This window comes from Coregonus clupeaformis, chromosome 36 (assembly GCF_020615455.1).
Source record: "Coregonus clupeaformis isolate EN_2021a chromosome 36, ASM2061545v1, whole genome shotgun sequence".
Classification (NCBI taxonomy): Eukaryota; Metazoa; Chordata; class Actinopteri; order Salmoniformes; family Salmonidae; genus Coregonus; species Coregonus clupeaformis.
The window spans coordinates 8,830,710-8,857,332 of NC_059227.1; the positions used below are offsets into that span (position 1 = coordinate 8,830,710).

A 26,623-nucleotide genomic window follows, 5' to 3' on the forward strand; every position below is an offset into this window, starting at 1 on the left:
TTGACATTTTATATTATTTATAAAGCACCTAAATAGTCAAACAATCAGCTTAACAATTCCCTTGCATAAAAATGATGTTCTGCAATGGTTCCACCTTCTGATGAGCAGCATGTATTCCTTTCCCCATACAATAAACACCACAGATGACTCCAGTCAACAGAGATACAGAAATAAAGTATTCTATGAACTACATATCGATATCGGTTCTATGAAACATCTTTCCCAAAAATTGTATTCAGAGTGATGAAACAATACATGTAACAGTCAAAACAGTAATTGTTGTTAACTGATAATACGAATTCATTCTGGGAGAGGTGGAGAAATACCAGGGTTCAAGAGGAGTACACACCAAACGTGACTGTGTAGAGTCTGTTGGAGCAGTTTGATTATTGTGAGCACTAGTGGCTCCACCTCACTCTTATCGATTCCGCAAATTGGTCCCTGTTGGTTTTGCGGTCCAAACAGTGGCGTGTCCACTATATACACCTCATCTACCCATCACTGTGGCCAGGAGGGCCATGCGGATGTACATGCCGTTCTCAGCCTGTCGGAAGTAGGCAGCACGAGGATCAGTGTCCACCTCCGCACTGCAAGAAAGAAAGTCAACATGACACTGTCATCCCACTTAAGTCATTAATTAGAATTTGCCACACGACTGCAAACATTAGTGAATCAAAGGAGATATAATTAAAAGAGATGCATTCTAATCTAGGGGAACATCCATACCTGATCTCATTGACTCTCGGTAGAGGATGCATCACCACCATCTTCCTCTTGGCTCCAGTCATGATGTGTGGGGTGAGGATAAACTGACCGAAGCACTGTAGGAAAAAAAACACAAGGGTCCTTTAGCACTGATCAAACGCTAAGGCTAGCCTCACATCAGGTGAGTCAATCTCCCATTCCATCCCATCCTTACCGCTTTGTACTCTTCCTCTGAGGCGAACCTCTCCTTCTGGATCCTGGTAATGTAGAGCACGTCAGTGTCAGGCAGTGCCTCCTCGATGCTCTCAAACTCTTCCTGCACAGCCACAAGGACATAGTTTAGTGCTTTATGTAGTGCATACAATATGAAAAGGACACCTACATACTAGCAGTCCGTGCCATTGAGATTTAGATTCAGAGCCATCTGCTCTACCACAAATGGCCCTTGTGATCCCCCCACCTGCTTGATGCCTTTGGAGGCCACAAAGTCGATGATCTCGGAGGGCATGTGCAGGTTCTTTGGGGCGACGTAGCGCAGTGTGATTCTGTACTGGGTGAGCAGCCTGGCCAGGGAATGCACTGTGCGGCCGTGCTTCAGGTCCCCTACCATAGTGATCTACAGAGATAGAGACAGACCAGTCAGGACATGTTAACTTACAAGGCAGGGCGCCATCACCAAGGAGCGCTGATTAGAAATGAAAATACCCAGTCAAGTTCCAGATCTTACAGTTCCATTTCATATAAAACACTGTCAGAACATAAAGACAATAAAAGGGGAGATGTGTGTGAGGGCTCGTCTCACCGTCATGCCGTTGACCGTGCCCAGCTCCTCTCTGATGGTGAACACATCCAGCAGGGCCTGAGTGGGGTGCTCCCCGACCCCATCCCCAGCGTTGATCACTGGCTTCCGGCAATGCCTCGCTGCAGACTACAGGTGGCGATAAATGTGTCAGATACAGCAAGTGCAGCTTCTCACAAAATAACTGATACAAGGGATGCGCTCAGTGTTTAGGTGGTACCGCCTCTGTTTCAAAGTGTTTTCTCAGAATAGCTTGCCTAATGACCATGACAGGGCACGTTTTCAAGTGAAGTTGTAACACGGCGTATCGACACGCCTGCTCACCTCTACGGCCCCTGGCATGGGGTGTCGCAGCACCAGGACGTCAGCATAGCAGCTCATGGTCTGGACCGAGTCGGCCAGAGACTCGCCCTTCTGCGACGAGGAGGTGGCCTCGCAGAAATGGACCACAGAGCCGCCCAGACGCTGCATGGCCGCCGCAAACGAGCTGCTGGTGCGCGTGCTGACCTCGTAGAACATGGACGCCATCACCTTACCCTGAGAGAGCAACACACAGAGGGGTCTAAGACAAATAATACAGACTAGTATACAACATTTCTCTGAGCTCAGCATTCCGGCCAACAGGCATTGGGGCATTTCAGGGCACCCAGCATTTCCATATTCTTATAACAGAGATTTACTGATCGAGTGGCAAAACTAGTTCTATGAGATATTTAGGCATAGACGCACACAAGTGGCAGGTGCTGCTTGTATTGTCGTCTGGATTTAATGATGTCAAGTACCATGTGATTTGTCATTTCCGATGGGACTGGTAGAAGTTGTTTTGTTGTTATTTTTAACAGCACACCTGCTCCTATGTGTTTAAGCTGAAGGACGATGGCTCATCTCACTCCAGGGACGATTGAACCAAGAGATAAAGCAGAGACTAGTCATGCTACCTCCTGAGGTCCTGCTGATGACTCAAACCCTGGGTGACACTCAAGTGGGCTTTATGGAACAGCCCAACTGGCTACTCTGAAATGAGTTTCTCTCCTGCAATGTTTACTGTGACAAATTACAGCTTGTCTGAGTATTACTAGGGATGTGCATCTTTCCGTTTCAAGACGATTCGATCCGCATCTAGATACATGGGCTCCGATACATTTTTGTTTGAAACGAGTTGGCGCAATTCGGATTTATTAGAGAACAAATCGATGCACTAACATTTGTTGCATAAACACACATTTTCCATACTAAAATCTGCTGCTGATGGAGCTTGTGTGTGTAAATGACGTATGTCTATGGTGTATGTACTATGTAGGCACCTGATCTGAGCCATAAGGGAGACTAGGCATCTACCACGCCACTACCAGATAAGGGGGGGCAATGTAGCCTGTTTTTGTCCCCCCCCCCCCCGTCACCCAATAATTAACTTGTCATTTTTGCAGACTAAGTGTTTGAGCTACTAATGTACCAATAGTTATTGTTTACAAATTAGCTTTGACATAGCCAATGAGTGTACAAAACATATAGGAACACCTGTACTTTCCATGAGACTGACCAGGTGAAAGCTATGATCCTTTATTGATGTCACTTGTTAAAATCAGTGTAGATGAAGGGGAGGAGACAAGTTAAAGAATGATTTTTATGTATGTGTGCCATTCAGCGGGTGAATGGTCAAGACAAAAAATGTAAGTGCCTTTGAACAGGGTATGGTAGTATGTGCCAGGCGCACCGGTTTGAGTGGGTCAAGAATCACAACGCTATTGGGTTTTTCACACTCAACAGTTTCCCGTGTGTATCAAGAATGGTCCACCACCCAAAGGACATCCAGCCAACCTGACAACTGTGGGAAGCATTGGAGTCAACATGGGCCAGCATCCATGTGGAACGCTTTCGGCACCTAGTTGAGTCCATGCACCGACGAATTGAGGCTGTTCTGAGGGCGAAAAGGGTGTGCAACTCAATATTAGGAAGGTGTTTTTAATGTTTTGTACACTCTGTGTATAGCACAACTTTGGCATTCATCCCAAACTCAAAATCAAATGGTTTTGACCACTTGGAAGTTATTAATGAGATTCCTTTCTCCTCCCGCTTTGGCCATGCAGTGCACCTCGCAGTGATTGTCTGTCCTTGTCATGAAATTATCAACTTTACACTGCATGTCTAAAAATGACCATATACACTGATTGTTTAAAGCAAAACTACTATTGCCAATGATGAACCTGAAAATCTAAATAAAATCTATTGTAAGCCCCATTCAGCAGGTAGCCTACAGCCAGATGAGTAGTCTCCGGTAGCCTACTTTTATTCCGGTAAAACCCAATTTCCAACAGTGCATAGATAACAATAACCTAGCAAATTACATAAGATGTCACTCAACTAATAAAGCCTAATATCCCACAAGCCATTCTAGCATTTGAATGCTGAAGGTGCCGCACACGTGAAAGATCAGGAACAGGCCGCCTACCTCACGTTAGTCAGCGTGCAAAGCTAGGCACAGTTTGACTAAACTACTGATATTCCCTGGGGTAGTTTGGCATTCAAAATGACTTGTAGATCAATGACTGTCAACAGTTAGTGCCTTCAGAAAGTATTCATACCCCTTGACTTATTCCACTTGTTGTGCGTTACAGCCTGAATTCAAAATGGATTAAACCATTTTTTTTCTCTCACCCATCTACACACAATATCCCATAATGACAGTGAAAACAATCTATAACCCAGGTACCTTTAACTGGTGACTATCTGAGAGAATAAAGAAAAAGAAGCAGTGTTCTAAAGCAGTAAATCCGATGTATTTATTTATGGTACAAGCAAACAATAGGCTTACGTTTCAGGATGAATCGCCTTCAAGATTCTGATTTTCTAGTCCCTCAATCGAGCACCTGATTTCCTCTTTTTCGTTTAAGCTAGGCTGAAGCGCGTCTCGTATACAGTGGGGAAAATAAGTATTTAGTCAGCCACCAATTGTGCAAGTTCTCCCACTTAAAAAGATGAGAGGCCTGTAATTTTCATCATAGGTACACGTCAACTATGACAGACAAAATGAAAAAAATAATCCAGAAAATCACATTGTAGGATTTTTAATGAATTTATTTGCAAATTATGGTGGAAAATAAGTATTTGGTCACCTACAAACAAGCAAGATGTCTGGCTCTCACAGACCTGTAACTTCTTCTTTAAGAGGCTCCTCTGTCCTCCACTTGTTACCTGTATTAATGGCACCTGTTTGAACTTGTTATCAGTATAAAAGACACCTGTCCACAACCTCAAACAGTCACACTCCAAACTCCACTATGGCCAAGACCAAAGAGGTGTCAAAGGACACCAGAAACAAAATTGTAGACCTGCACCAGGCTGGGAAGACTGAATCTGCAATAGGTAAGCAGCTTGGTTTGAAGAAATCAACTGTGGGAGCAATTTTTAGGAAATGGAAGACATACAAGACCACTGATAATCTCCCTCGATCTGGGGCTCCACGCAAGATCTCACCCCGTGGGGTCAAAATGATCACAAGAACGGTGAGCAAAAATCCCAGAACCACACGGGGGGACCTAGTGAATGACCTGCAGAGAGCTGGGACCAAAGTAACAAAGCCTACCATCAGTAACACACTACGCCGCCAGGGTTTCAAATCCTGCAGTGCAGACGTGTCCCCCTGCTTAAGCCAGTACATGTCCAGGCCCGTCTGAAGTTTGCTAGAGTGCATTTGGATGATCCAGAAGAGGATTGGGAGAATGTCATATGGTCAGATGAAACCAAAATAGAACTTTTTGGTAAAAACTCAACTCGTCGTGTTTGGAGGACAAAGAATGCTGAGTTGCATCCAAAGAACACCATACCTACTGTGAAGCATGGGGGTGGAAACATCATGCTTTGGGGCTGTTTTTCTGCAAAGGGACCAGGACGACTGATCCGTGTAAAGGAAAGAATGAATGGGGCCATGTATCGTGAGATTTTGAGTGAAAACCTCCTTCCATCAGCAAGGGCATTGAAGATGAAACGTGGCTGGGTCTTTCAGCATGACAATGATCCCAAACACACCGCCCGGGCAACGAAGGAGTGGCTTCGTAAGAAGCATTTCAAGGTCCTGGAGTGGCCTAGCCAGTCTCCAGATCTCAACCCCATAGAAAATATTTGGAGGGGAGTTGAAAGTCCGTGTTGCCCAGCGACAGCCCCAAAACATCACTGCTCTAGAGGAGATCTGCATGGAGGAATGGGCCAAAATACCAGCAACAGTGTGTGAAAACCTTGTGAAGACTTACAGAAAACGTTTGACCTGTGTCATTGCCAACAAAGGGTATATAACAAAGTATTGAGAAACTTTTGTTATTGACCAAATACTTATTTTCCACCATAATTTGCAAATAAATTCATAAAAAATCCTACAATGTGATTTTCTGGAATTTTTTACCTCATTTTGTCTATCATAGTTGACGTGTACCTATGATGAAAATTACAGGCCTCGCTCATCTTTTTAAGTGGGAGAACATGCACAATTGGTGGCTGACTAAATACTTTTTTCCCCCACTGTACGTTCTTTCGACAGTGAAAACATGTTTATACGTTTGCTAATTTATTGAAAATGAAATACAGAAATATCTCATTTACATGAGTATTCACACCCCTGAGTCAATACTTTGTAGAAGCACATTTGGCAGCAATTACAGCTGTGAGTCTTTCTGGGTAAGTCTGTAAGAGCTTTCCACACCTGGATTGTGCAACATTTGCCCATTATTCTTTTCAAAATTCTTCAAGCTCTGTCAAATTGGTTGTTGATCATTGCTAGACAACCATTTGCATGCCTTGCCATTGATTTTCAAGTAGATTCCAGTCAAAACTGTAACTCAGCCACTCAGGAACATTCACTGTCTTCTTTGTATGCAACTCCAGTGTAGATTTGGCCTTGTGTTTTAGGTTATTGTCTTGCTGAAAGGTGAATTCATCTCCCAGTGTCTGGTTGAAAGCAGACTGAACCAGGTTTTCCTCTAGGATTTTGCCTGGGCTTATCTCCATTCTGTTTCTTTATCCTGAAAAACTCCCCAGTCCTTAACGATTACAAGCATACCCATAACATGATGCAGCCACCACTATGCTTGAAAATATGGAGAGTGGTACTCAGTAATGTGTCGTATTGGATTTGCCCCAAACATAACACTTTGTATTCCGGGCAAAAAGTTAATTGCTTTGCCACAATTTTTTGCAGTATTACTTTAGTGCCTTGTTGCAAATAGGATGCATGTTTGGAATATTTTTATTCTGTACAGGCTTCCTTTTCATTCTGTCAATTAGGTTAGTGTTGTGGAGTAACTACAATATTGTTGATCCATCCTCAGTTCTCCTATTACAGCCAATAAACTATTGGCCTCATGGTGAAATCCCTGAGCGGTTTCCTTCCTCTCCGACAACTGAGTTAGGAAGGACGCCTGTATCTTTGTAGTGACTGTGTGTGTGTATATATTGATACACCATCCAAAGTGTAATTAATGACGTCACCATGCTCAAAGGGATATTCAACGTCTGCTTTTTAAATTTGTACCCATCTACCAATAGGTACCGTTCTTTGCGAGGCATTGGAAAACCTCCCTTGTCTTTATGTTTGAAAATCACTGCTCGACCAAGGGACCTTACAGATAATTGCATGTGTGGGGTACAGAGAGGAGGTAGTCATTCAAAAATCACTTATTGCACACAGAGTGAGTCCACACAACTTATTATGTGACTTGTTAAGCACATTTTTACTCCTGAACTTAGTCTTGCCATAACAAAGGGGTTGAATACTTATTGAAAAGCTGAAATGTGTCGAGTCATTTTTAAATACATTTGTAAACATTTCAAAAACGACATTCCACTTTGGGGTATTGTGTGTAGGCCAGTGACAAAAATATCAAATGAACCCATTTTAAATTCAGTGTAAAACATGGTGGTTGTGGATGTTGTTTCAAAGCCTAACAATGAAATGGATAGTGCTTTCTAAGGTGATGATTAATTCAAAACACCCATATATATGCATATTAGAGCTTTTGCATAGGCTTATGAGCCCAAGCCCCCCCCCCCCAAAAAAAAACGGAATTAAAATTACGATTGTGATGTTATACAATACATAGCCTACCACATATTAGGCATGGCAGAAAAACATAAAACTGATTTAAGAGGTCTTTGGTACATAATTGGTCTAGCCTATACTCCAAAATTAAACAAAATCGAGTAATCGCCTTTGAGTGCGGACTGTATTATTACGCATACTGGATGGACCGGTTACCTTATGCTACGCCCCAAAATGTATATCAATGAGTCTGGGAGAGAACGTATAGCCCTAGGCGATGCTGTTGGTTCATTGATTGTGCAGGGCGGCTTACAGTTAGCCTACAATTAGTGAATTTGTATTTGATTTTGAATAGCCTAGTAAAAAATGTTTTATATTTTCATAATTAAATTGGGTGACATTACTTTAAGCATTTCCATCTCCTCCTCGCACTCCTTTATTCCTTTCTCGAGCATGCAGATGGGCTGTCAACAGTTTAGTGAAATATGTTTTGCTGTGAAAACATGTTACTATCGATGTTCCCGAACCGATTTCACTTAGTTTCCCAAATTAAGCACTGGGTAGCTGCAGGAAAAAGGTTGGAGAGCCCATGGCATACAGAGTTTGGGCGGAATATCACCTGTCGGGGCAGCGAGAGCATGTTCCTCCAACAGTGGTTGATGCGTGGAGTGAAATAAGTGTTCTTATATTTATTTCTCAGCAGCTCATATTAAGCACATGCTATAAAACCAATGTAACCTACAAAACGGACCGGTGGGAAAGTGCAGCCTCCATTCGAGTGCATACAGATTACATGTATTTTTCCCCCTGCCCCTCCCCATTTGATAAATGGGCCATTCTAAATCGAAACAAATTTGTCATATTAGTAAAGACAAGATTAAATTGAGAATAGTCTGATGGGTGAAAATATGATTGATGATAGAACAGCTGTGCAGCCTAAGGCAAGGAACAGAGAGCAAGCTTTTTTTGCTACTTTCTCAAAATCAATAGCCTGTAGTCATACCATGCAGCCTGTATAGGTTTTGATTTCTAAGACATTTTAAGGTTTGTATCATTCACAACTGAAGTTGCCAAAAAACTAAATCTAGCATATAGGACCTGTTTCAAATGATCACTTTTACGCTCAACATAGCCACTTCAAATGTGCAGTCGCTCTATAATGGGAAAAATATCCTTTATTTTATTCAGCTAAGTGAAATTATATTCTTCTTACTATAAAATAATGGCACAAGATTTATTAGCATATCTTGTCAGCTAAATGAACAAGCCTACAGCCTTTGGCATGGAGCATAGCCAGATAACATAGGCCTACAGTAGGCCAACTCATGAAATGAACAAAATGCATTTCAGTAGAACAGAATATGTTTCTTTAGACCTGACTAACGTAAATAATGGATTTATTGTGATGGTATATATTAAAATTGAATGAGACTTTTTTTATGTAGATGTTCCAAAGGCGCGCATCAGCGGCTTGTATGCGTGGAAGCCTGGAGATGCTAAACGTGTTTATGTTAATTAATGGAAGACTTTTGCATGATATTAACCGGCTGACAAAATTTCATGACCGTCACAGCCCTAAATACAGTGGGGGGAAAAAGTATTTAGTCAGCCACCAATTGTGCAAGTTCTCCCACTTAAAAAGATGAGAGGCTTGTAATTTTCATCATAGGTACACGTCAAATATGACAGACAAAATGAAAAAAAAAAATCCAGAAAATCACATTGTAGGATTTTTAATGAATTTATTTGCAAATTATGGTGGAAAATAAGTATTTGGTCAATAACAAAAGTTTCTCAATACTTTGTTATATACCCTTTGTTTGCAATGACACAGGTCAAACGTTTTCTGTAAGTCTTCACAAGGTTTTCACACACTGTTGCTGGTATTTTGGCCCATTCCTCCATGCAGATCTCCTCTAGAGCAGTGATGTTTTGGGGCTGTCGCTGGGCAACACGGACTTTCAACTCCCCTCCAAAGATTTTCTATGGGGTTGAGATCTGGGGACTGGCTAGGCCACTCCAGGACCTTGAAATGCTTCTTACGAAGCCACTCCTTCGTTGCCCGGGCGGTGTGTTTGGGATCATTGTCATGCTGAAAGACCCAGCCACGTTTCATCTTCAATGCCCTTGCTGATGGAAGGAGGTTTTCACTCAAAATCTCACGATACATGGCCCCATTCATTCTTTCCTTTACACGGATCAGTCGTCCTGGTCCCTTTGCAAAAAAACAGCCCCAAAGCATGATGTTTCCACCCCCATGCTTCACAGTAGTTATGGTGTTCTTTGGATGCAACTCAGCATTCTTTGTCCTCCAAACACGACGAGTTGAGTTTTTACCAAAAAGTTCTATTTTGGTTTCATCTGACCATATGACATTCTCCCAATCCTCTTCTGGATCATCCAAATGCACTCTAGCAAACTTCAGACGGGCCTGGACATGTACTGGCTTAAGCAGGGGGACACGTCTCGCACTGCAGGATTTGAGTCCCTGGCGGCGTAGTGTGTTACTGATGGTAGGCTTTGTTACTTTGGTCCCAGCTCTCTGCAGGTCATTCACTAGGTCCCCCCGTGTGGTTCTGGGATTTTTGCTCACCGTTCTTGTGATCATTTTGACCCCACGGGGTGAGATCTTGCGTGGAGCCCCAGATCGAGGGAGATTATCAGTGGTCTTGTATGTCTTCCATTTCCTACTAATTGCTCCCACAGTTCATTTCTTCAAACCAAGCTGCTTACCTATTGCAGATTCAGTCTTCCCAGCCTGGTGCAGGTCTACAATTTTGTTTCTGTTGTCCTTTGACAGCTCTTTGGTCTTGGCCATAGTGGAGTTTGGAGTGTGACTGTTTGAGGTTGTGGACAGGTGTCTTTTATACTGATAACAAGTTCAAACAGGTGCCATTAATACAGGTAACAAGTGGAGGACAGAGGAGCCTCTTAAAGAAGAAGTTACAGGTCTGTGAGAGCCAGAAATCTTGCTTGTTTGTAGGTGACCAAATACTTATTTTCCACCATAATTTGCAAATAAATTCATTAAAAATCCTACAATGTGATTTTCTGGAGAAAAAAAATCTCAATTTGTCTGTCATAGTTGACGTGTACCTATGATGAAAATTACAGGCCTCTCTCATCTTTTTAAGTGGGAGAACTTGCACAATTGGTGGCTGACTAAATACTTTTTTCCCCCACTGTATGAGCAAAACAAATTTGTGAATCAGAGATTCACTTTTGAGTCAGAGTTTGAATCGATTTTCTGACCGATGCATGCTACTTTTGGATCGGTTTGGGGTCAGCAGACCAATGCAGTCTTTTTTTAAACATTTGAAATCGGGGACCGACGCGTATCAGTAAAATCGGTACATCGCTAAGTATTACTGAACTGTTGTTCTTTAGATTAATCAGAGTTTGAAATAACTCTTACCTTCAGGATGTCTAGGCTTCTCTCTTTCTGAACCATCAGGCGAAGAGTATGGGCCACGTTAAACAAGTGAGAGATCTGAAATAGATTCACAAGAAGAAAAAAAAAGGGTTTTGATTTGATTTATTAGGATCCCCATTAGCCGACACCAATGGCGACAGCTAGTCTTACTGGGGTCCGACATAACGAAAAACACAGACAAAATACTTTACAATTTACATACATTTATGAAAATTGATATGAAAATTAATTAACAGCACATATGTTCTTCAGTAAATCCTTCCCATTTATGTGGAGTACCTGTTCCTTGCTGAACTGCCTGACAGAGAGGACGTGTTGTCCCACTAGGGGGTGCAGTAGGGGGGAGGTCTGGAGGTGGGTCAGGGTCTGGGGCTGACCTGCCACTACCCCCAACCCTGCCTCAGCCCAGGGGGACAGGATCCTGGCCAGTGGAGGGGGATGGCTGTAGCCGTCCCCAGCTGAATGGGCCATCTCTGGGGACAGAGAAACAGCAAACACTTCAAATACCAAAGGAGAAATGTAATGTGTGTTAATATTCATTAGTTCAGCAGCATCTCCAAAAAGGATTGCAGTCGTTTTTATTTCCTGAGGATGACACGCAACCAACAAAAGCACTGATTACACCATATTTCAAAGCAAGTTTGTCACATTTTCATTCTAAATGATCCAAGCGTTAGGAAAGCAGTCTGCTCCAAGCAAAGCGACATGGGTAGTGCAGCATCTAACGGGAAGGAATGTAATTCCAACATTTCTCTAGCAGCTCTACAACCAATCATGCAATACAAGTGTTCACCAAAGCAACTACCAGTATAACTCCATTGGAATGCATTGCCAGAATTACGCGAAACAGCCTCAAAGATAGCAGATATGGGCAAGAGGTTAGTATTATGCGTAACAGCTGAGCTGCGCTAAATCAAGCTTCAAACCTTCTCTTAAACCTTCTTCAAATGCTCTTCCCCTTGAATCTTCAGCTGCTTAGAATATCATGACAAAAAGTTAGAACACAAGTGTTAGAGGGATGACACAAAACTATGGTAATTTAGACAATACTATAGGAATTAGCCAGTATACTGATATGAAACGCTAATATCATTTGGGTTATTAATAAGTTTGCGATTGTGGCATTGAGCATCATTTCATCCAGCCATTGTTTCTTACAAAAGACAGTGACATGAATCTTTAAAAAATGTGAGAATCAAACGTTAATCAACAACTGCCATCATTAATTTCAAACTGAAATCATCCGATAGTGGCTGTGATTGAACAGTCTTATTAATGGGTGAAGGAGCATAGCAAATGGCCGACCAAACGGTCTTCAGCATCAGAGCTATACGTTGAGCCATATATTTAGACCTCATTTAATCAGCAAATGTACTTCTCCTCTTAGGAGCCAATCAATCAGTCATGATGGCCATGCTGCCTACAGTAGAGAGACTCATTAAATGATTTGCTTTATCAGAAAACACTTTATATACGGTGCGCTTAATCACATGATCAGTGGGTTCATAGATACAGACTAAAAAAAGGTTTACCAACGAAATCCAAGCGCCATTTTGTGTGTATTGTCCTAAAACCTATAGATGGACACAGTGAATATCCAATTACAAGTAAGCGCTCAGCTGTGTAATACAAAACATCCAGGCAACTTCAGTTAAGTGACAAACAGGCTCTGGGGGGAAAGAAGGGGTTGTGGGAGCTGTAGTACCTGGAGGCACGCCTGGGTCGGAGGACCTGTGGACACGGGGCGGGAGCATGTAGCGGCCATCCCCAGCAGAGCGGCGAGGGCTCGGGGCGCGGGTACGGATGCCCTCACACGGCGGGATCAGCCGGGGGTGCTCTGGGGTCTGCCACACACAGACACACAAGAGCAAATGCCGGTCACGGCCAATGCCTGCTAGTATGCTACATCACATAACTGTTGGTTGAATCGAAGCACACTTATGTGAAAGGGCGGAGCGGAAATGGGTGGGACTGTACCTGTGGGACTTCTTTCACAGGTTCAGGGGGCTGGATGGGGATGGGTGCAGGCCAAGTCTTCACATCCTCCCCATAGCCAGGAGGGACTAGCACCTGTCCGTCGATGTAGGCCAACTCTCCTCTGAGCACCACTCTGCGGACCTTGCCCTTCACCTTCATGCCTTCGAAGGGCGTCCACTTGGACTTTGTGAACTGCATGTGTTTGGGGATGACCCACTCCTGCTCCAGGTCTACCTGGTGGGAGACAGCAGGTCTTTAGACCTCAAAAATTGTCTTGAAAAGCCAAGACATTTAGTCTCTTTTCAATCACTCTTTGTATTTCAATGTGGTAACCCAAGGGGAATAAATCCATGCCATGTTGCCCATTTTACATGATAAAAATGTTATTGGTGTGTGTCTGTAGCTACCTCTACATAGGTGTTGTCCTGTGTGGGCAGGGAGAAGATCTTGCGGGGGTTGTCGTACAGGCGCTTGATAATATCGTCGATGGTGAGGCGCCCGTCGCTGACGGCGGTGAGGAGGAGGGGCAGCATGGTCTCCAGGCCGGGGTAGCCTGGGGGGGGCTTCTCTGAGTTCTTCTCCTCCACTGAATGGGGGGCTGTTAGCCAAAACATACAGAAATATTATCAAGAATGTTGTATGCCAACATGGTTACAAGTTGAGTATTGAATGATAAACTGATACAGTATGTGGAAGGTTGGGGTTAATGGAGCCCTCACCGTGGTCGGTTGCGAAGCAGTCAATGATGTCCAAATGTTCCCAGAGGGCCTCCATGTCCTCCCGGGTTCCCAGCATGGGGCGTACCTGTGCCCGGGCGTCACCGATGTGCGCCACGTCCTCCTCACACAGGAAGAGGTGGTGGGGCGCCACTTCACACGTCACCTGGATGCCTTTCTGCTTGGCTGCGCGGATGATCAGGATCTGGGGGAAGGGAAGGATGGAAGAGATGCCAACCATTACTCAGCAAATTCATGACATACTATCTTGTGCGTGTTCTGGTCTGTTTCTGGCTTATAATTAATCATTTCAATGGCACAAAGCACATTTGTAGGCAAAGTCTTATCTTAGAACATAAGAGCAGCTCTTTATCCTTTTTCTTCTAACTAGCTACAGCCGTGTGTTCTTGCAGTTTATCTTAAATGAAAGGAATCAGTGATGACTCCTTCCAAAAAAGACAACTACAAGGTTCCTGTATGCCTTGGTTGACACCTCATTCACTCTGGAGACAATGAACGGGCAACACAAAGCCAAAGCAGTGCTCCATCTGTATGCATGTGATGTTCCAGGCGGCCATCTTACCTCCTCCTTCTTGGCCACGTGGCAGATATGAACAGCTCTCTGGTACAGCTGGGCCACCATCAAGATGGCTGCCACTGTCTGCTTCTCTGCGTGAGCCACGATTGGTAGGTGCTTGGGCCACTTCTCAAAGTGCTAGTTCACACAAAGAGAAAGCATTCAGATCAACAGAAACACTTGTGAATGATATCAATCAAGGACATCATTCAGTCAGTTGATAAGTTTCCTACCTCCATCCAAAGTGAGACGTTGTCCATCTTCAGAGTGGAGTAGGTGTCGTTCAGATACATCTTCAGCCCAGCGACGGAGTTGGCAATGGAGGACAAGATGGCAGCGTTGTCTGAAGCCGCCCCGACGTAGAGGGCATAGTCACAGCGACACCCTGCCTTGGCAAGCTGAGACGACAGGGACAAAACATTAGATCAACAGTGAGTGAGTAAACCTTTAAGTACTGCATTGGTCCATTTTAAAAACAGGCATCATTTCATGTCTGAAACCAATTTATTTGTAATATTCAGTGGCGAATGTCTTAAATGACCAAGTATGCTCTCATTACCTTCTGGACCATGGTGAGGGAGCTGGGGTCGATGATGGCGGGTGCCGTGTTGGGCATGGCACACACCATGGTGATGCCCCCTGCCAGGGCAGCCGCTGTGCCTGAGGAGAAGTCTTCCTTGTGAGTGGCACCCGGCTCCCGAAGGTGGACGTGCACATCTATCAGACCTGGCACAGGACACAGGGAGAGGGGGACTAAATTAGTACTGTTCAGAAACACTGTAGTTCCACAGGTTGACTGAAGGTGCCATCATGTATTGCCTGAATACAGGAAGAAAGCAGGGGGATTGATATTTTAAGTTTTAACAGCCTTCACTTTTTAGTCACAGCCCAAGCCTACGGCGCTTACTGCTTACCAGGCAGGCGAATCAACTTCTGTGACGTCATACAGTCCACGTGAGTCTTGACGGGCGGAAAGCCTCCAACCAGACGCAACGCCTACAATCACAGCAGCACACACTTCAATCAGGATATTCAGCAGTCAATCATCGCTAGCTCAAAAATCAGTGGCTGACATCCCATCACAGCCCCCTAACTAACCTACCTGGAAAAAGAGCTTGGTGCACTTGATGTCAATGATGAGGGGGACTGAGTAGTCGATGGCCATGCGGCGGGTGCGGTAACCCTTGGTGACGAAGGAGGAGAGGCGTCGGCCTCCAGAGTTCCTCATGGAGAGGTTGATGACCATGTCAAAGTGGTGGTCCTCCAGGTATTCCAAGATGTTCCTCTGCTTGTCCTTGTTGGGGCAGTCGCTCTCCTCCTCCTCAAACGGCCAGTCCACTGCTATCACCTGAAGAAGACAGTACGTAAAGTTTAATTCAGTCAAATTCAGGAAGTAAATTGAAAATGACGTTGTGAATTGAAAATTGCTCATCTTTCCTGGAAACCGTGTAAGGCGGAAAAAAGGTTATACTCTGTTGAGAAGTGGATACGTGCCCACTCAGACTAGATGTGATGTACCTTGACTCCATGCTCAGTGTAGAAGTCAGCGGTCCCTAGGCTGGCATACAGGTCATAGCCCAGACTCTCCAGAGCCTGAACAGTAGGCAGCAGCTCACTCTTGTTCTAGAAACAAGCAAGGAACATTTATGTAGCGCTAGCCTCAAAATGAATTTCCATGTAGATTAGCAATAGATGCATTCATATCTCATTGTAGTCACCTTATAACTGCCGATGGAAAGCAGAATGTTCTTCTTGGGGATCTTGAAGCCTGTGCTGAGCATGGCCTTCAGATAGGCCTCGTATCTGTTCTCTCCAAAGCAGGCCACCTCCCCAGTGCTGGTCATCTCTACCCCCAGAACCACATCAGCCCCGGCCAGACGAGAGAACGAGAACTGGGGGACCTGAGAGAGAGAAAGACACATTCAAACATATGGAGGTTGTTAGTGTAAGTCAAGGCTATTCAACTGGCGGCCCGCGGGCCAGATCCGGAACCTTTATCAATTTAGAATGGACCTTAGATCCATTCTGAACATTACATAAAAAATCCAATGTGTCAAAAGGAGCCCTCATTCAATATTCTCCAATGGGAGAATCTGTTTTCCTGTAGTCCCGCCCATTAAGTGCTGTCAATCACTATCACCCAACATACAGCCGATCAGAGCGTTATTATATTACTCAGTTATGGCTATCATAAACTTCATCCGATTAACATCTAGCCTGCAACATTGCTTGTTTAGTAGTCTGCTGAGCATCATGATCTACTTTTACATCATGATGTTCGGTGGCTAAGCAAGGGTAATAGTGATCTCAAGAGAGCAGCCTATGTGAGCTTAGGGAGATCGTGGCTTTTCGCCGTGACAAGAAAGCCAACACATGTTTTATGAAGAGTTCGTATCATAGGTTTGTTTTTTTGTGACATCTTCAAATCAATTGAATGGACTTAATTTGGGACTACAGGGTTAGGGATAAAACACTTCTCTGATTTGAGCCCAAACAAAACGCTCCATTTCCCTTTACTGCGCAAATATATTCAGTCATCATCATGAGCCTACAGATGACTCCCGTGATGTCGGAGTTTTAGATAAATGGAAAGCTAACTTTGCAACAAGATTTGATGAGTTTAAGTCCCCACAGAGGTGGTGCAGTTGGTTATAGGACCTGTTCTCTACTGATGCGGGGGGGAGAGTCCGCAAAAGCTAGTCAACTAAGATATGCCATGCATAAAAGGTTTCCTATGTGTAAATAACATTGAAAGATGAAGCTATAGTATAATAGACAGGAAAGTAGAAACTAATTCAATGTGATGCAGGTCAACTGTGTTATAAGTACAAATGTGTTCCATTATTTAAACAATTGTATGCACTGAATTAGGCTAATCTTAAAGCACTTAAAATGAACTTTTAGCAACATTAACATTTTAATAAAAGTGTTTTTTATACCAGTTTTAGGAGAAAATGTCTAGCCCCCCTGCAAATAACCTTTTTCAAATCTGGCCCCCGTAATACTATAGTTGAATATCACTGGTGTAGGTAATTAAACTAGAGTATTAAATGGTTGTTGTAGAGACTTGTCTGTTCTGTTACCTTGACGCCCACGATGCCCACTCCTTTCATCAGGCCCACAGGCTCCACCTCCTCTCCCATGATGACACGTGTTGCCAGGGAGACCAGATCCACTCCCAGCGTCTTCGAGACGAACGGGAAAGAGCGCGAGACTCGGACGTTGCACTCGATCACCTTCAACTGGTCATCCTGTCCAGAAAACACACTTGTTGCAATTAAAGGCAACAAGAGGACAGCCATTGGAAATCCAGCAGAGACTGATTATCTGTTTGACGTGTTATTGATCGTCAACCTCTGATTTGAAACTCCAAAATGTCCTTTAGAAAGACTACCTTAGCGATGAGTTGCAGGTTGAAGGGCCCGGTGACCTGCAGCTCCTGACCGATGGCGTGGACGATCATCTTGATGCGCTCCATGGTCTTCTGGTTGATGTCCTGGGCGGGCGTGACCAGGGTGGCGTCCCCAGAGTGCACCCCGGCGTTCTCCACGTGCTCTGACACGGCGATGGCCATCACCACACCGTCACACGCCACCGCATCCACGTCTATCTCCTGAAAGACAGAGAGAGACTTCAGTCAGGTCCAAACTAGAGGCTCACTGGATATTTAAAAAAAAGGTATAGTCCACTTTCTTACAAATTCAAAATAAAGGAAAATGTAATTTATTTAAGTGAATTATCCCTTTAATGACAAAGCAGTAAGGCATTGCAATCTGTGTAGTCAAGCATTTACCGAGTCATACCTTGGCCTCCTGGATGAACTTAGAGATGACCACGGGGTATTCCTTGGACACGGCTACAGCGCTGCTCAGGTACTTCTCCAGGTCGCTGTCTGTGTACGCCACATTCATGGCCGCTCCACTCAGCACGTAGGAGGGACGCACCAGACACGGGTAGCCCACGGTCTCACAGAACTTCATAGCCGACTGGGAGGGGAGGATACAATATTACATAAAATTCACAATTTCCATCCAACTTAAGATCAAAACAATAGCATTGCTCATCAACTCATCTGCAACCAAGACCTTTAACCTCTTCATTACTGGTTTGAAATTCAAAACAGATTAGAAGCCCTGTTCTGTGCTGACCTCAATCTCTGTGAGTTCCTTCCACAGGGGCTGGCTGATGCCGATGGTGTCCAGCATGCGGGAGAACTTGAACCTGTTCTCAGCAGAGTCGATGAACTCCGGGGAGGTGCCCAGGATGCGACACTGCTGCCTGTGGAGGGACATGGCGATGTTGTTGGGCAGCTGGCCCCCCATGGACAGGATCACTCCCTCTGGGTTCTCCATCTCATAGATGTCCATCACAACCTGGAGGAAGGGAGGCGACAATGGAGCTCCATGTTCATGGGAATAGTAACATACCATGCATTAAACAGGGTTTGATGGAGAGGTGTTGAGGTATTTTGCTTATGAGATAAAAGCATTAGATCAAGTAAGTTAGGACCTTTGAATGTTGGTGATTGCCATATATTGTATGAAGAAAAACTACAAAATAAAATGTTTGAAAGAAAGTGAGTTAGGACCATGCCATCAGTCGAGCATTCTTACCTCAAAGGAGATCTCATCGAAGTAGAGGCGGTCGCACATGTCGTAGTCTGTGCTGACAGTCTCTGGGTTATAGTTCACCATGATGGTTTTATAGCCCATCTTGGGGGGAAACACAGCAAATTAGCAAATCATGACAATATCAACATAATATTATTATTATTATTGAGAGCTCTTCTGTAAAAAGTATAAATAATCATACCTTCCTGAGTTCCATGATGCAGCCCACAGCACACCAGTCAAACTCCACACTGCTGCCAATGCGGTACACTCCGGAGCCGATCACCATTACGTGGGGTTCGCTGAAGCCCAGGTCACTCTCTGTACCGTTATAGGTCAGGTACAGGTAGTTGGTGTGGGCTGGCCACTCTGCTGCCACAGTGTCGATCTGCTTCACCACCGGCAAGATGCTCCAATCACGTCGCAGCTTCCTCACCGCCAGCTCCGTGCTGGAGAGAGATGCAGGGTCAAAGGTCCGACAAGCTCATTTAAAAAAGACATTTCAAATCAATCAAGCCCTTCTCAGACAAATGCCTCGATGTCTTCAACTGAAGGACACGCTGCTCAAGGGAACTGAACCTAGAGACACAGAACGTGACCCTGACCCAGTGACCCCAGAGACCGCCTGCGTCCGGTTCCGACTCGTCATCGTATCATCACTGAAGAGCAAGTCAAGTTTTGTCAACAGCAATCTCCATTATCTCACTCTGTATAGGTTCTATGAGATTTTTTTTATGTAACAGACTCAACTCTTAAATGTTTTCAAACACGTGTGAATAGCAGGCTACCATTCTGACAAGTAACACAGTACCAGTACCTCTGCACAGCCAGGGCGATCTGTTTGTCTGAGAAGCCCAGCTGCTTGGCTTTCCTCATCACCCCCAGAGGCATGGCGCTCTCGTCCTGGTTGTACGACTCCAGCACCTTCTCATGGTCCGCGATGTTCTTCATCTTGTGGAGGAACCAGCGGTCGATCTTGGTCAGGTCGTACAGGCGGTCCACTGTGTAGCCTGCCCTCAGAGCAGCTGCCAGCACAAAGATACGCTTGTCTGTCGGGGTCTGCAGCTCCTGTAAGACCACAGGACAGAGTCATGTCAGAACAGTTCACATAAAAGGAAGCCAAGAGAAAAAAGCCAGGTAAAAATGTGCTGACTGAGCTTACCTCGTCAGACACTGGTTTGATGGTGTGGTCAAATCCCACACAATTCTCATCCACCATCCGCAGAGCCTTCTGGAAGGCCTCCTCAAAGCTGCGGCCAATGGCCATCACCTCACCTACAAGGTCACAGACAAAAAGTATATTAACCAACGAATCCCTTAGTATGCAAACCTGCAATGCCACCAAGTGGTAGAATCATCTGCCTCTATAGATATAAGGCACTCTGCTGCTCCAAATCCTCTTACCCACGCTCTTCATGGAGCTGCCTATCTTGGTGCTGACACGGAGGAACTTGCTGAGATCCCAGCGAGGGACCTTCACCACACAGTAGTCCAGACTGGGCTCAAAGTTAGCCGTGGTCTGGTTGGTCACAGAGTTCCTGGACAAGAGCAGAAACATTACCATGACTGGTTAGAACCTTGGTATTAGTAGATAAATGCCCAAATTAAATTCTTAACCTGACTTTTGTCCAAACTCACTTGAGGACAGGTAGAGGGATGCCCAGACCCAACTTGGCAGCCACGTAGGCCAGGGGATATCCTGTAGCTTTACTGGCCAGAGCTGAGCTCCGAGACAGACGGGCATTCACTTCAATGATGTAGTACTGGAGCACAGAAACACCCATTTAGATTGCTATACAGTATAAACATTGTAAAATATCAGAACACGTTTCAGAGGTTTAACACTAGTATAAACTATCCGAAAATGATTCACAATGTCAGTATGGACTATTACCTGTTCAGACTCAGGGTTGAGGGCGTACTGGATGTTACACTCTCCCACGATGCCCAGGTGTCTGATGACCTTGATGGCGGTGTCCCTCAACATGTTGTACTCATAGTCGTTGAGAGTCTGACTGGGCGCCACCACGATGGACTCCCCAGTGTGGATACCCAGAGGGTCAATGTTCTCCATGTTACATACCTACAGGACAGATGAACACACTCAACACTTTAATCACATTCGATCTTACGTCTCCATTGATAAGGAGGCTTCACACTTAAACTCTGATGTATAATCTCTAAATAGTAGCCGTAATACAGTCAAATGCAGTGTCGTCCCTCTACTTACGGTGATACAGTTGTCGTAGGCGTCTCTGACCACTTCATACTCAATTTCCTTCCAGCCCTTCAGGGACTTGTCCACTAGGACCTGGGAGGTGTGGGCGAAGGCAGAGATCACCAGAGAGGTCAACTCCTCACTGTTATTGGCAAAGCCAGAGCCCAGTCCGCCCAAGGCAAAGGCAGAGCGCACCAGGACAGGGTAGCCAAGACGCTCTGCAGCCGCCACCGCCTAAGACACAGAAAAAAAAGAACATGTAAATATACACACAGCAAAAGCCCAGAGTAGTCAAATAGATCAAGAGGATGGTTCTAACCCATTAATAAAGTGAAAATCAGGAAGAAAATTGTATCGTTTGGGTATGGGTCAATGTGTGTGTGAGAGGGAGTGAGTGAGACATTTGTCCCAAGCCCCTCTCCTTACCTGCTCCACAGACAGAGCAGCCTCGCTGGGCGCCACATGTTCATTGATCTCCTCCATCTTCTCCACAAAGATCTTTCTGTCCTCAGTCATCTCGATGGAGGCCACTGGCGTCCCCAGCACACGCACCGCATACTTCTCCAGGACCCCCCTCTTGGTCAGCTCCACCCCGCAATTCAGAGCAGTCTGCCCCCCGAAGGTCAGAAGGACCCCATCTGGACGCTCATTCTTTATCACCTGGACAGGGGAAATTTGGCAGATGGTCAGTTCTCACTCATTGACTGAATTAATGAATTAATGAATATCAATGACAACTTGTGGGACAAACGGGCTCCTTCTCTACTATCAGTTCTACATTTACATTTTAGTCATTTAGCAGACGCTCTTATCCAGAGCGACTTACAGTTAGTGAGTGCATACATTTTCATTCTGGCCCCCCGTGGGAAACGTACCCACAACCCTGGCGTTGCAAGCGCCATGCTCTACCAACTGAGCTACACGGGGCCTGAGTTCTGAGTATCTGAGAGAGTTAACGCACACGCTTTGCTTGTTGAGCACTCATCTGAAATGAGTGACTGGAGGATGGCGCAGGTAGCAATGTCCTTCCTTACCTCAGTGACGTACTCTGGGGTGAGAGGCAGGAAGTAGACCTTGTCAGCCAGTCCCTTGGAGGTCTGAACCGTGGCAATGTTGGGGTTAATGAGCACAGTCTGAATGTTCTCCTCCTTCAATGCTTTTATGGCCTTGGGTGGGGGGTGGGGGGGGGTGTTGGACATAGACAAGTGTCTGATTAGTTCAAGTACTGTAAAATTAGAGAACCAACATTGAATTATACGGCTCATGGCATTTGCTGTTAGGTCTTCACTGGTGTTGGCAGTGTGTCTCACCTGAGAGCCAGAGTAGTCAAACTCCCCAGCCTGTCCGATGGAGAGGCCTCCAGAGCCCAGGATCAGGACCTTGCGTGGCCGAACAAACTCCTCCGGCTTGGGAGAACCAGGGTAGGTCAGGTGCTCCGTCAGTCTCTGCTTCACTGCAGGGAGGGAGAGAGAGACGTTACTATATCCTACAATTGGAATACAGAGGTAAGTGTTGAGGAGATGAATGCACATCTAACCTGGTTTGCCACTCTTGCCCTCCTTGTAGTCTCTGACTGTGTCCAGAAACACATCAAACAGACTGACCAGGTCAGTGGGGCCTGCCATGTGCTCTGGGTGGAACTGGACACTGAAATGACACGGGTAAAACAATATCTGGATATCAATTTCCTGTATCTTGGAGGGTCCTTTTGTTGACTACCATTTTCCCCCCAATTAAACAAGCTGAAAGGCTGGAAGCTGCACAAGAGTTTGTATTTGTAGTTGTACCTGAATAGGTGTTTGGTGTTGTGCACAATGCCCTCACTGGTCTGGTCATTGGCATTGGTGAAGAGTACATCCCAGCCCTGAGGCAGGGTGAGAGGGTCCACAGCAAAGCCATGGTTCTGAGAGGTGATGAAACAGCGATCTGTGCCCTTGTGGATGCAGGGCTGGTTATGGCCACGATTCCCATACCTAAAAACAGACGCACAGAGTTGTTTTAGTCTAATTCTATTCTTTAAATGGCCTATATTCTGCAGAATCCTTACTTGACACCTAAACAGTGCAGAGGTCTCGCTATAAACCCTGTCAACTGTTATGCTTTCCACCCACTGACTGTACAGCTGCATGGCCAAACTTTCCAGAGGGACAAAAGGAAGCTGGCATCTCATCTGGCCTTGGACGAACGGAACGCTAACAAAGTCACAATCCCAGGAGTCATACCAAAACAAACCAGGCCTTTCCAGCACCTCAGCAATGCATTAGGCTGCATCCAGACTGCTGTGCTAAGCAGAAAAGCTCATTTCACACCAGAACACTCCCAGATAAATAAAGAGGGGCCCTGGGAAGCACTGACATCTGAGGGAGGGAGCCAAATAACAGCACCAACAGCCAGCACCACTGGCTGTCCTCTTTGAAGCAAAAGAAAGACAGAGTAAGCAGAACTTAAGAGCTGAGGAGGCAGAGAGAGAGTGACACCAATCACAACTACCATTTAGTACCCTATCCCTGTACTAACTTCATTTTGTAGGTTTTTGCGCCGATGACGAGGGAGAGAAGCTGGTGGCCCAGGCAGATACCAAACACAGGCTTGGGGTTGTCCACACACACCACCTTCCTCACGTTGTTTATGGTCTCCTTACAGAACTGGGGGTCCCCAGGGCCGTTGCTTATAAACAGCCCATCAAAATCTGAAAAGGACCACATCTCTTTCAGCATAGCAACAACAAATATTACAATACAAACTATTTCACATATTATATCATAAAGTTCTACTGTGGCTGAAACTCAACTTTGCAGGTCAGAAGCTCCAAGGTAAAGATCAAGGCAGGTGAGAGAAAAGGGAAAACAAGGGAACAGGGAGTGATGGTACAGTGTCCTTCTGAATTGTATATGAAACCCAGTGCTGTAACCACCTGTGACTAACCTGTGCTGTCTAGTGGGTAATCCCAGGGCACCACGGTGACACAGGCCCCTCTCTGACACAAGCATCGGATCTGGTTGTACTTAATGCCACAGTCTACTGCTGTGATCCTGATAGTACCACTGGGGTTGAACACCAGGGGCTCCTGCTCAACACACAGACAGACAAGGCACTTATTAGTTATGAGAAAAAAGAGCCTCTGCTTATCTACTGTGGTGAGAGACAAAACATTAGACTTTTCACGGACTTGGAATGTGATAAGCGTTATGTAATCCACACAAAACCATTGGCATTTGATTTAGGACGTTTTAGGATCAAAACACTAAAAAAAGTGTGACAGGACCAAACTGAAACATAGCAACGCCTTACCTTCATGGACACCTCCTTGACCAGGTTCCTCTGGTCAGGGTTGTCAAATGGAACGTTGGCCTCCGGCGTTCCGTCCACAACCAGCTTCCCCAGCATGGTTCCCTTCTCACGGATCTTCTTGGTCAGACTACGGGTATCAACTCCTACAGTATCACAGCAAGCGCATCAACTACAACCTCTATTGTACACACTACTGTAAGCAGCACCATATCAAAACACATTCAGACAACATTTGATACAGTATTAGGATGTTTAGAATGATAACTCTACTGACCCTCTAGGCCAGGGATGCCCTGCTCTTTGAGCCACTGGTCCAGAGACATGGATGAGCTCCAGTGGCTGGGGTTCTGGGAGATCTCTCCTACGATGAGGGCTGCAGCGTGGATCTTAGAAGACTCAAACCACTGAGGGGCAGCAGGTAGCTTAGTGGTTAAGAGCGTTGTGCCAGTAACTGAAAGGTCGCTGGTTCTAATCCCCAAGCCGACTAGGTGAAGAATCTGTTGATATGCCCTTGAGCAAGGCACTTAACCCTAATTGCTCCTGTAAGTCGCTCTGGATAAGAGCATCTGCTAAATGACTTAAATGTAAAACAGAATTGAACATTACAGTCAAACAGGAGCTTGGGGTCAATATATTTATTTTCTCCACCTATTATTTCTGTTGGGAAGCTTCTGTGAAACACTAGCTACTAGCCAACTCCACCCACCTTGCTGAGTCCAAAGTCACCCTTCTCATCCTTGGGTATGCCATAGTTGCCCTGCAGAGGGTAGGTGAGGGTGAGAATCTGACACCTGTAGGACGGGTCAGTCAGGGCCTCTGGGTAGCCCACCATGCCTGTCTGGAACACTGGAAAACAAACAATCATCTGGTCAACTTTTCAGTTTTCATAGCAAAGTGTAAATCAGTGAAAAGTGCTACATTTCAGGATTGGCACATTGAGAAAGGTGATGATACTGGAACTTTAGACATTTGCACTGAGCTCCATTTATTATAGCAAAACTCTTACTGGCTAAATTTAATTTGTGAGGGGAGCATAAAATCATAATCGAATTACCCAATCTTTCAGTAAATATATTGAAAGAAATGGATCTTACAATCTAAATGAATGCTAGATACATATCCATTATAATTTACGAGACATGGTACAGCAACAAACGCTTTATAGGGCATAGGAGAAACATCTGTTTATAAGTAGGTCAAATTGAGTTGCGCCACTGACCGAAATAGGGATGAATGAAGGAGTCGGAGGTTATGGTAGGGCCCTGTGATTTGCGCAATCATGTGGCATGCCTGGATTCTAACCCTTATTTAAAGCTTCTTCATCAAACTGTCCCCTTCTCTTTTTACGTCAGATGGTCCAGCACCATTCTCAGACAATTACTTAAATTTTTGGTTTAATTCAAATTTCTGAATAAGGTTTAAAATACAGGACACAACCTTAATGACACATTATTGCGCAAAACACAGGGCCCAAGTGCCAGCTTGTCAAATAGTATGTTCTGGATTGGAAGGCACGCGCAGTAAAGACTGCACCACTGTGCAAACTTAAACATTTAGCGCGAAACAACCGCGACAGTTGGGTAAAGAGCTGCGTTTAGCTATAAAAGTAGACTTTGTGGGTAACATATAGCTACCAATCAGAATATAAATGATGATATCATTCTATAAAAACTAGCTAGCTAGACAGATTTTGCGAATAAATGGGCTAATTTGCTTTCTCCTCATAAAATACAACTTACCAACTTCACCAGATACCGACGCGTTTGCCCCGAAAAGGCGGCCCTTGAAGGTGGTCCCATCTTCTAAAATCAGGGTTGCCATTCTTTAAAATACAAATTGTCAATACTGTAATTGTACAGAATCAACACAATTTTCGATTCGATTATGGGAAGCAATAATCAGCTTTTAGGTCTGATCGATGCTTCAGTTCCTCAATTGTTGCCCACGTGAAACACGCTGGCTATATGCTAATGAGATACACGAGCAAAAAAAATCATTGACAAATTACTACATTAAAACGAAGACAAATTATTATGTTATTTGCAAAAAAAAGAAAGTGTTAAATGCATCGAAATGTTGTCTGTCGAAAACTGAACACTGGGTCCATACCGCTTAGCAGTGTGGAACTTTTTTAGCGACCTCACCGTGGTTACATAGAGCGTAAAAACGAGCGTCAGCACGTTCAGGGAGGGGACAATCACAAAGGACTGGCTTTTGCTCCTTTGAAGACTGGCACCCAGAATCATGGTAATGATGATTTTGTACTGTT

The 26,623-nt window shown here is 44.9% G+C and overlaps 1 protein-coding gene and 2 non-coding genes across 6 annotated transcripts; all 3 read right to left on the reverse strand.

The window, feature by feature from the left end:
• On the reverse strand, nucleotides 1–26,594 carry LOC121552604 (CAD protein-like). 4 transcript variants are annotated; one of them, XM_041865563.2, is made up of 44 exons: nucleotides 26,094–26,594; nucleotides 25,061–25,200; nucleotides 24,629–24,758; nucleotides 24,355–24,497; nucleotides 23,989–24,130; nucleotides 23,581–23,752; nucleotides 22,851–23,036; nucleotides 22,601–22,710; nucleotides 22,374–22,516; nucleotides 22,098–22,229; nucleotides 21,490–21,723; nucleotides 21,076–21,297; nucleotides 20,740–20,928; nucleotides 20,484–20,608; nucleotides 20,250–20,383; nucleotides 20,008–20,120; nucleotides 19,663–19,913; nucleotides 19,048–19,294; nucleotides 18,849–18,947; nucleotides 18,384–18,608; nucleotides 18,039–18,221; nucleotides 17,630–17,848; nucleotides 17,319–17,486; nucleotides 15,954–16,136; nucleotides 15,754–15,858; nucleotides 15,338–15,583; nucleotides 15,150–15,231; nucleotides 14,795–14,961; nucleotides 14,469–14,633; nucleotides 14,242–14,373; nucleotides 13,662–13,863; nucleotides 13,350–13,540; nucleotides 12,943–13,176; nucleotides 12,671–12,809; nucleotides 12,498–12,539; nucleotides 11,892–11,936; nucleotides 11,245–11,438; nucleotides 10,948–11,022; nucleotides 1,829–2,041; nucleotides 1,508–1,633; nucleotides 1,166–1,321; nucleotides 920–1,021; nucleotides 727–821; nucleotides 1–587 (listed from the first exon to the last, which is right to left on the reverse strand). In XM_041865563.2, exons 1-44 carry the CDS (start codon nucleotides 26,173–26,175, stop codon nucleotides 488–490), a joined length of 6,783 nt encoding a protein of 2,260 aa, XP_041721497.1. In that variant the 5' UTR covers nucleotides 26,176–26,594; the 3' UTR covers nucleotides 1–487. The 4 variants fall into 4 exon arrangements, with proteins under 4 accessions (XP_041721497.1, XP_045067184.1, XP_045067183.1 ...); XM_045211249.1 differs by lacking the exon at nucleotides 12,498–12,539 and having other exon boundaries at nucleotides 26,094–26,590; XM_045211248.1 differs by lacking the exon at nucleotides 12,498–12,539 and having other exon boundaries at nucleotides 11,892–11,939; nucleotides 26,094–26,590.
• LOC121553100 lies at nucleotides 14,058–14,192 on the reverse strand. The gene has a single exon (XR_005997470.1). It is a non-coding gene; the product is annotated as a small nucleolar RNA SNORA13 (small nucleolar RNA).
• LOC121553018 lies at nucleotides 19,363–19,510 on the reverse strand. The gene has a single exon (XR_005997393.1). It is a non-coding gene; the product is annotated as a small nucleolar RNA SNORD15 (small nucleolar RNA).
• Nucleotides 26,595–26,623: the final 29 nt, after the last annotated feature.

Excerpts from the sequence above, each read along its gene's own strand:
- LOC121552604 (XM_041865563.2), bottom strand. The coding sequence starts at position 26,175 with ATGGCAACCCTGATTTTAGAAGATGGGACCACCTTCAAGGGCCGCCTT. Across the intron at positions 18,948-19,047 it reads GCATCATGGAACTCAGGAAG|ATGGGCTATAAAACCATCAT; the intron begins GTATGATTATTT and ends TTTCCCCCCAAG. Across the intron at positions 13,177-13,349 it reads AGGACAACACCTATGTAGAG|GTAGACCTGGAGCAGGAGTG; the intron begins GTAGCTACAGAC and ends GTCTCCCACCAG.